Here is a 10,581-nt window from a genome sequence, read left to right on the forward strand (position 1 = left end):
TCGGTAAAAATGATTCTATTGAGAAATTGGTTAAAGGATGTGGATGAAACAATGTTGCAGAGTGAAACTCTCGTGGTAACTGTTTGGGTATAGGGAATTGCAATGTTATCGAAAATTTTAAGAAAAGTTACATATGTAAGATTGAGAAGTTGGCTAGAAGATCCCTTAGTGCTTTCTTCTGCTGATTCCGAGGACGGAATCCTTATAAGGAGGGTAGATTGTAATATCCCATATTTTCAAATATTATTATTATAATTAATTGGAATTATTTATGTGATTTTAGGTGAATTTTGGTGAATTATCTGATAAGTGGAATTGATGTTTGGATGTTTAGATGTGATATTATTTGAATATTTGAATTTTTATATGTCCAGAATAAAATATAGATAATTGTGATATTTTTCTGGTAATTTTTGGACTGTTAGATGATTTTATATTAATTTATGAATTATTAATTATTTTCTGAATAATTACCAAAATTATTTTATAAAGCCGGGAATCGTCCGACTTCAACCATTTTTACGTTTTTACAACCCGAAACTCTTCCGAAAACTCCTTCCTAACCTAATCTGGTAATTCCGGACATTTTCCGTGTTTTGACTTTTTCGATTCGGATTACGGTTTAACCCGTGCGCGGCCCGGCGCAATATTTTCGATACGACAGTTATTTCGGTAATCAATAAAACCCGTATTTTCGAGAGACGGGATATTTTTATATTATTCTCGTATATAATATTTTATAAAAAGCTCGGTTTTGATAATTATCCAATTTTGGTATTGAATCGGATCGTTATTGCAGTTACTTAGCGGCTAAGCAACTAATTTAATGATCCAAAACGATCCAAAACGATCCAGAACGATCCAATATTCCATAAATATAAATAGCCTATTTCTTATTTCGTTTATTCCGTTTATTCATTTGCAACCAGTTAAAACACCGTAAATACAGAGAAAAACCCGAGAAAACCGGTACGTTCCCGAGAATCAAACACACGAACGAAGGCGTTATCGAACTCCGATTCGGGCATGCAGCATATCAAAACGAAGCTCTCGAAATCTTCTTTCTGAATCAATCATCAGTTTCTGCCCAGAAATCACCGTAATTTTCTTATTTAATTATTTATATTCGAATTATTTGATAATTAAATGATGAATTTTTGTTCTTGATGTTGTTGATGTGATTTGATGCTTCCATGTTGTAGAGCATGTTTTTCTGGTCGATTTGGTATATTATACTTCAAAAATAGAGTTCAGTATCATATAGAAATTAAGGTTTGATTTTCTGAAAATTTCTTGAATATGTGTTCTTGGTGTTCTTGGAGAATTCTGAAAATCAAAGTTAATTTTGAAGGTGTTATTGAACACCAAATCACAAGTATGAATAACCAAAATGAATCACAGACCATTCTCTATCATTTTATATCTTCAAATCGTTTCAACAGTTGGTAAAATTCAAAGACGATTTTTAGGGGTTTTATTCGAAAATTAGGGGTTTCTAATTGGGTGATTTTTGGATTATTTTGATGATATGAACTGATTATACATGTCTCAAGCTTCGTTTTAAGATATTAATCGTTGAATTTGGTTCAGTAAATAGCAAAATCGCGTTTCGCCGGAATTTTCGTCGAGTTCTTGGTTGTTTGATCGGAGGTTGTGGTCTGGTGTTGCTACGGCGAAGTTGGGGTCGTTTATAAGTTTTGGTTGACGTTTGGGGTGTTCTGGTGTAAAAATCGGGGCTGGAACCTCGGGTTTTGGCGGGGAAAAAGGTTCGCCGGAGCCGGCGAGAGCTCACCGGTTTCTGGGTTCGTTCCCAGATTCCGGCCGAGTTCATCAACGAGCTCCGGTCATCCCCTACCTTGGGGGACTGTTTGATCCAAAATCTGAAACCCCCATTTTCTAAAAAAATGTTTCTGCATTTTCTGTTTTCTTTTAATTCAAAAATCCTATTTTTAATTTCTAAAAATGCATTTTTATTTTGAAAATCATTATTTTAATTCTAAAAATTTATTTTTAATTTAAAAATAAATCCAAATTACTTAATTAATTAATTTTAGTTGATAATTAATTATTTAATTAGTCAATTAATTTAAATAATAATTGATTAATTAATTTAATTAGTTATTAATTAATTTTAATTGATTATTTAATTAGATTTAATTATTTAGTATTGATTTAAAAATTCCGAAAAATAGTTTCGAGCTTTAAGATATTATTTTAAATTATTTTCCAGGCTCGATAAATCTTATAAAATTATTTTAGGGTGTTTGAACCCTATAATTTTATTATTAAATGATTCGGAGATCGTTTTTATTCCGAAAAATGTTCAAAAACTTCATAATAAATCAACCGTTTGTCCGTTTAATACGAAACGAACGCGTACAGACTCAGAAAAATATTCCGCTTTCAATAAAAATACTTTCGAGACCCAAATCCTTTTTGTTTTGAAAGATCGTTTGTTTTACGAATCATTTCAAGTCGATTATTGATCGATAAATCATATTTTTGACCCGATTTCAATTTTAAACGTATCGAGTCGAACCTTTTGACGAACCGAGTCATATGTGATATGAATTATGTGATACGTGAATTATGTGCTTACGTGCTATGTGAATTATGTGCATATATGGATCAAGAGTCCTGTATTTGTCTGTTATATTTATGTGCGGGCTATCGTATGGGTAGACGATAGGCTTTTGACGCGTAGTTCGTCGAGTGGTTATCGATTAGACAATTAAAGTTCTATATTTTAATTATAGATGCGGATAATTCGAGTTGATCAAGACAAGATGTTGAATAAAGAGTGAGATGGAATGGAAGTGGATAACTGGCTTCTAGCAATCGCAGGAGCAGCATATCAGTCAAGTGTTGAAAAGAAAGATGGTGATATTTTAAGACAGAATTTCAGAATAGATGCGTGTTTGCGAGTGTGACTAACTGCTAAAAACCCAAAGGCAAGTACACTAACCTCACTTATCATTCAAGTGACATTTATTTCGATTCATATTATGCAAGTACCCCTGACTTCACTTATCATTCAAGTGACGTTTATTTCGAATTATATTATGCAAGTATTGCTTTCCCTATTCTCAGTTTAGAATTGATAAATGTTTTACATATCGCTAAATTAAATGATTCTGTTTACGCAAGTACCCTCTGCTATTCTATGTTCAGAATAGTCAAGTGATTTTACTTATCCAATTATCGGATTTATAAATGCTTTGGATTTTGAGAAAAGTGATTTAGTTGCGAATATTCCTACCCAAGAATTGGGGGAATAAAATTATTTCGGGTGTCGAGTATCATGACCCCATTTCAATAAAAGGTTTTAAGATTGGATCATAATTGCGTAAGTGACCGGGACGGACGGTCCAGCGGAGGGCTATTTCTAAGTGCCATATGAAATATTATGACACCATTTTGCCACAGGCTAGTTATGCCTTTTTGTTTGAGTACTCGTGTTTTTGGGGTCACGTTTCTATGAATCATGACCTTGTGCTATCACACGGGCTGATCAGCATGTGATAGTACGTCCGTCGGAGGATGATCCTAATCTAAATTATCATATCATTTTTGATATTCATAGAATAAATAATTTATCAACTGATTCTTTTTGGATTAAAAGTACTGATTCTGTTTTGGATTAAAAGTGAATTGTGGCTTTGATTCAATTTCTGATTTTGTGGATACTTACGTTGTTGTTAAATATCAAAGGTGGTATTAGTATAGATGATTGATGTTGACTTCAGTATGGGTGTTGTGAGCATCAAAGTTCGTATTGATATCTAATTTGATATGACAACAAAATAAGTATTAATATTAAGAGTTGAGTTTTGAGTAAAGTTTATGATTCAATCCATAATCATTGTTTCATGTTATTGTGGTTTACGATATTTCCGTAAACACTGTTTTACGAGTTTTATTCTCGTCAAGATTCAAAGTATTGCTGAAGCCTTTCACTTGAAAATATCAAAAAGAGTTTATAATTCAGCAATTATGATTTTAAATGTTCTGCTCTAATGCAGATATCGATTTTATATCAAAAGACCCTATATATGCTATAATGATCTTGCTGAGCATTTCTTCCGCTCATACTTGCCTGTTTTTAAATTTAACCTCCAGTGAGGATTAGCTTGCGCTACTTAGCTGCGAAATTCGAGGAAGCAAAGAAGAAGCTCTTGGAAGGTGGTTGGTCCAGGGTTGCGGACTAGTGTAAGTTTTATTGTGTAAAGTTATTTATATTAGATTATATTATAGTTGTATATTTTATTTGGGCCTAGTATACTTCATTTCGAAGTTATACTAGTGGGTTTAATTGTGAGTTGGAATTTATTGAAAAGAGTTTTAAAAGAAAGTGAGAAAAATTTATTTGTGGAATTTGAATATCTTGTTTCTAGAACTGTAACCTTAAAAGATCTTGGATTAGTTGGGGTCATTTATGATAAATATCTTCCGCTGGCATTTAATTTTGATTTAACAGGTTAATTTGGATTGAGGTTTTATAGTGACGACCAAATCTTCTGACCCCGGATTTGGGGGCGTGACAATATTGGTAAAAAAAAGTAACAAATATGTTATGAGGAAAATATAATAAGATTAACAAATGTAAACAATTTATAATTTTAGATAAACAAACAACCAACTCTTAATTGCTTAACTTATTTAACAAAATATTTGACTACATATCTCCTGTAAAATAAAATACTATGCATATCATTAGTCCTACAAATACATATTTTGTCAATTTTAATAAATCTCAATAAACTAAATCTTGTAAAAATAGATTTTATTTTACAAATATTTTTACATATTAACAAACTAGCATAATATAACATGATAATATTGTGAACAACTCACACACATAACTAGTAAATAATAATTAACAAAACTAGCCAGACACTAACAATATTAAAATGTACCTTATCATCCACTTAATAAAATGTAAAAAAAACCTGAGAATCATATAATTTCTTAAACCAACTTAATGACATAAAAATTAAAAACAAAAACAACAGGAACATGACTAATTAAAATACTACTAATTAAACATCTTGTAGCCAGTACAAATAACAATTAATCAATTAAATCAATTAAACATGCATTAAACAATAACCTAACACAATATATAAACACATAAACAAATAATATAATAATTTGATAAAACTTACCTGAATTTAGAGCCTGATTTAATATGTAAAAAAATGTGTACAAATAATTATAAACCTGAAAATAAAATGATTAATATTAGTATACAATATAAATAGTAATCATCTTAAATTACATAATTAAATTTTAAATAAACCTCCTCAAGATGTACACTTCTCTGAAAGTTTTGGCCGACCTAGCTATCTTTCTCCTCCTTTTGATCTTTAATAACCCAAAAATCTATTTCTCCTTCTCTTAATCTTTAATAACCCAATATTTTAACAGTGACACTCCAGTTAGCTCTTCTCTGACCTTCTTGCACATGTAGATCCAAAGCTTCCTTTCTTATGCACCAACTCTTCTATCTCACTCATAAGTTATATAATATAACTATTTTTCCATTTTATTAGCTATCGCTCTAAGATGAGTTTTTTTTTGTGTGAAAGCACTAACAGGGTGACTCTGTTTATATAATAAGTAGCTCAACAAACTATTAACTATCACCCGGTTTGACTCATATTCAAATTTTAAACAACTAAAAGATAGCTTACAAAATTCAAATTTTTAACAGCCTATTATCTACATAAAACATTATCCATAATTTTGAATTCTAAAATCAATTAATAAATATTTACTAAGTTATTGCACCAACAATGTACCAAATAAAATATGGGGTATTATATTCTTCCCTCCTTAAAATAATTTCGTCCTCGAAATTCTCGTGAAGTACCTGATTCGAAGAGGTACGGATATCTTGCACGAACTGAATCCTCGGTTTCCCAAGTAGCTTCCCGAATATCATGATTTTTCCATAAAAATTTAACAAAAGGGATCGTGTTCTTGCACAACACTCTCTCCTCCCTCGCCAATATAGCTTCAGCTTCTTCTTCACAAGACAAATCTTCACGAAATGCATCTAAGGGATACTGAACAACATGATTAGGATGATATACATACTTCCTCATAACCGATGCATGAAACACATTGTGCACACGTGACAATTGTGGCGGTAAAGCAACTCTATATGCCACAGCTCCAACCCTCTGAAGAATCTCAAAAGGTCCTATATACCTCGGACTTAGCTTACCCTTCTGACCAAATCGCTGAATGCCTCTCTGAGGAGATACCTTAAGGAAGACCTTGTCTCCTACTTTAAATTCATATTCTCGCCTACCCTTATCAGCATAACTCTTCTGCCTAGATCGAGCTTGTTCAAGTCTTTCTCGAGCAACTGTTACCTTATCTGTAGTGACTTGGACTAGATCGGGACCTTCTAAAAGCTTTTCTCCTACTTCATTCCAACAAATAGGTGTTCTACACTTGCGCCCATATAGTGCCTCAAAAGGAGCCATACCAATGCTGCTCTGCCAACTGTTATTATAAGCAAATTCAACCAAAGGCAAATAGTCATCCCAATTTCCATACCACTCTAATGCACATGCTCGCAACATGTCCTCCAAGGTCTGAATTGTCCTCTCTGACTGCCCATCCCACTGTGGATGAAAAGCTGTGCTATAGTTCAACTTGGTGCCCCATGCCTTTTGAAATCCTTTCCAAAATCTTGAAGTGAATCTGGGATCTCTGTCGGACACGATCGAAACTGGAATCCCGTGTAGTCTAATAATCTCATTCCTGTATAATAGCGCTAAGCTCTCCAAGTTCATATTCTCACGGATTGCCAAAAAGTGAGCAGATTTAGTGAGTTTGTCTACAATCACCCATATCGCATCATGTTTCTTAAAAGTCTTAGGCAATCCTATGACAAAATCCATGCAAATATTCTCCCACTTCCAAGTAGGTAACTCCAATGGTTGTAATAAGCCACTTGGCCTCTGGTGCTCAATCTTCACCTGTTGACAAGTCAAACACTTCGAAACAAAATTGGCAATATCTCGTTTCATGCCGCTCCACCAAAAGTGTTCCTTTAAATCTCGATACATCTTTGTCTCACCTGGATGAATAGAAAATGGTGATCTATGGGCCTCTTCCATCAATTCCTCCCTGAGTTCCTTGTTAGCAGGCACACATAGACGATTATACATCCATAGAATGCTATGATCATCAAAATGAAATCCTGGTTGCTTTTCAGGATCAATATTCTGGACAAAAGACCATAATTCTCCATCTTCATCCCGAGCTGCCTTAATCCTAGTGATAAGACTAGGCTCGACATGCAAACTTGCTACCATACCAACTGTATTCTGATGATAAAACTCCAAACCAAATTTCTCAATCTCACGTTGAAGAGGTTGTTGTTGCGTCACCAAAGCGGCCAAATTTCCAAAATCTTCCTGCTTAAAGCATCTGCAACCTTATTAGCCTTGTCGGGATGATACTGAATGCTCACATCATAGTCTTTCAATAATTCAATCCATCGTCTTTGCCTCATATTAAGCTCCTTCTGCGTGAATATGTACTTCAAACTCTTGTTGTCAGTAAAGATCTCACACTTATCACCATACAAATAGTGTCTCCATATCTTCAATGCAAAAATGACGGCTGCAAGCTCTAAGTCATGTGTCGGATAATTCACCTCGTGAGGCTTTAATTGTCTTGAAGCGTAGGCAATCACATTTCCATGTTGCATCAATACACAGCCAAGTCCCTTCTTCGAAGCATCGCTATAAATCACATAGCCTCCCAATCCTGATGGTAGTGTCAATACTGGTGATGTCACAAGTCTCTTCTTCAATTCTTGAAAACTAGTCTCACACTCATCGGTCCATATGAACTTGTTGCTTTTTCGAGTCAACTGTGTCAATGGCATCGCAATTGTCGAAAAGCCTTCTACAAATCGGCGATAGTAGCCCGCGAGTCCCAAGAAACTCCTCACTTTCGTCGCAGTGCTAGGTCTTGGCCAATTGGTAATAGCCTCAACCTTGGCCGGATCCACCCTGATTCCATCTGCTGATACAATATGTCCCAAAAATGCAACTTGATCAAGCCAAAATTCACACTTCTTGTATTTTGTATACAATTTGTTATTCCGTAGTGTTTCCAACACAATTCGAAGATGCTCTTCATGTTCCTCCCTTGACTTTGAATACACCAATATATCATCAATAAACACAATCACAAACTTGTCCAGAAAATCCTTGAATACCCTGTTCATTAGGTCCATGAAAACTGCAGGTGCATTTGTCAATCCAAAAGACATAACAAGAAACTCGTAGTGTCCGTAACGAGTCCTGAATGCTGTCTTCGGAATATCACTTGCCTTCACTCTTAGTTGATGGTAACCTGACCGTAGATCAATCTTCGAAAAGTATTTTGCTCCTTGAAGCTGATCAAATAAGTCATCGATCCTCGGTAATGGATATCTATTCTTCACTGTGATTTGGTTCAACTCTCGATAATCAATACAGAGTCTCATCAAACCATCCTTCTTCTTCACAAATAGAACTAGTGCTCCCCAAGGTGAAACACTGGGTCTAATAAAACCCTTATCAAGTAACTACTCCAGCTGTTCTTTCAGCTCTTGTAGCTCTAACGAAGCCATTCTATAAGGTGCCTTAGAAATAGGTTGTGCATCTGGTAACAAATTGATAGAAAATTTCACCTCTCTTTCTGAAGGAAGACCCTCCAAATCGTCGGGAAATACATCTGAAAACTCACGAACAACAAGAACATCTTCTAAGTCTGGCTGTACTTTGGATGTGTCAATCACATGAGCCAAAAATCCTTCACATCCATGAGCAATCATCTTCTTAGCCTTGATGGCCGAAATGAATTTTCCACAACCACTAGGCTTAGAACCCTGAAACACGAACTCGGGCGAATTGGAGTCGCCAAAAATTATTCTTTTTCCTGGACAATCAATTGTAGCTTTGTGTCGCTCCAGCCAATCCATCCCCAGTATGATATCAAAGTCCCTCATCTGAATAGGTAATAGATCTACAAGTAGTTCTCTATCGTCTACTCTAACTACACAATCAAGATACTGAGAATTTACAAGTATAGTTACACCCATAGGAGTGCCAACAGAAAAATCCGATATAAGTGCAGTGGATGCAATGTCTAAGTGTTTAGCATAAGATGTAGAGACAAATGAATGTGTAGCTCCAGTATCAAATAAGACTATAGCATTTCCATTACCGACAGAAAGTGATCCTGAAATGGTACCTGGAGTACTTGCAGCATATTTTATAGTGATGGAAAACACACGACCGGAAGTCTTCTGGTTGCTTTTCTCTCCCTGATCCTTACGATCCCAAGGCTTCTTTGGTGGCATCTGACAGTCTCGAATAGTGTGACCCTTCTTTCCACAATTGAAGCATGCTCTAGTAGCCCAATAGCAAGTGCTTCCTCCATGCATCTTTCCACAATGCTCACACTTAGATGCTTCCTTATTTCCAGTTTGGTTGAAAGACCTCTTTTGCTCATTTCCTTGATTTCCATTCTTTTGCTGAAAATTCTGAGTATTATACCTCTGATCATTTGGTTTGAATCCACCTGAAGAACCACCATTTTTCTGAAATCCATGTCGACGCTCGGAAAAGTCATCTTCTCTTTTTCTTTTCTGATTTTGCATGTCTCGTTTCTTGAGAAAGTCAGCCTGATGAAGCTCTTGATCTCTGGCACTGTCAACCAAGGTGTCCATAGATGTATAGCGGTTAGAGATGATATGGTTGCGGATGGAATTCTTCAATGCCCACTTAAACTTCATGATTTTATCCGCTTCTGACCCAGCCACAGATCTTGCATAACCAGCTAACCTCTGAAATCTGACTTGAAAGTCTGCCACCGACTCATCATCTCTCTGAGTAATACTCTGATACTCCCTTACATATTCCTCACGTATGCTGGCTGGAAAATACCTCTGGTCAAACTGAGTTTTGAATACCTGCCAAGTAAGAGTATTTTCATAGCCAGGTGCATGCGATGCTACCACAGACTTCCACCAAGTATTAACATCCCCCTCAAGACGATAAGTAGCAAATCGAGCCTTTTCCACCTCTGAACACTCCAAGACCCTGAAAATTTTCTCCATGTGATCTATCCAAGCTTCAGCATCCATGGGAGTCTTGGCCTCCTTAAAACAATTGGGTCTTTGCTTCATAAAATGATCAAACATAGTTTGACCATCTCGATCTTGCCCGTTAGCAGTGGGATTCTGTCCACGTTGAACTTCCCACAACATCTCCAAAAAAGTACTCCTATCCATAACAATCTGCTGATTATCATTCCCCCCGGTATTTCGACTACTGCTACCTCTTGCCATCCTGCACAAAATTTTATGAGTGCACAGACACATATATCACAAAATCATATCCAAAATCTTAAATCTACCCGTATGGAGTCAACCCAAAACTCACAGGTCAAATCCTAAAGGACAGTCTACAGAAACTATAACCTAAGCTCTGATACCAACGTTGTAACACCCCACTTAAACAAGTAGATGCTACACAAGCTAAGTCTTATTTATTAATGAAAGCAAAA

General features: G+C 35.4%; 1 protein-coding gene across 1 annotated transcript; it reads right to left on the reverse strand.

Moving 5' to 3' along the window:
• Positions 1-8,596: 8,596 nt before the first annotated feature.
• LOC141695133 (uncharacterized) lies at positions 8,597-10,363 on the reverse strand. Its single transcript, XM_074499388.1, has one exon. It carries the CDS (start codon positions 10,361-10,363, stop codon positions 8,597-8,599), a length of 1,767 nt encoding a protein of 588 aa, XP_074355489.1.
• Between the last annotated feature and the right edge of the window lie 218 nt (positions 10,364-10,581).

Source organism: Apium graveolens, chromosome 2, assembly GCF_009905375.1.
Source record: "Apium graveolens cultivar Ventura chromosome 2, ASM990537v1, whole genome shotgun sequence".
NCBI classification, from domain to species: Eukaryota; Viridiplantae; Streptophyta; class Magnoliopsida; order Apiales; family Apiaceae; genus Apium; species Apium graveolens.

What these genes read in the sequence shown, in the direction of transcription:
- LOC141695133 (XM_074499388.1), bottom strand. Translation starts at nt 10,363, where the DNA reads ATGGCAAGAGGTAGCAGTAGTCGAAATACCGGGGGGAATGATAATCAG.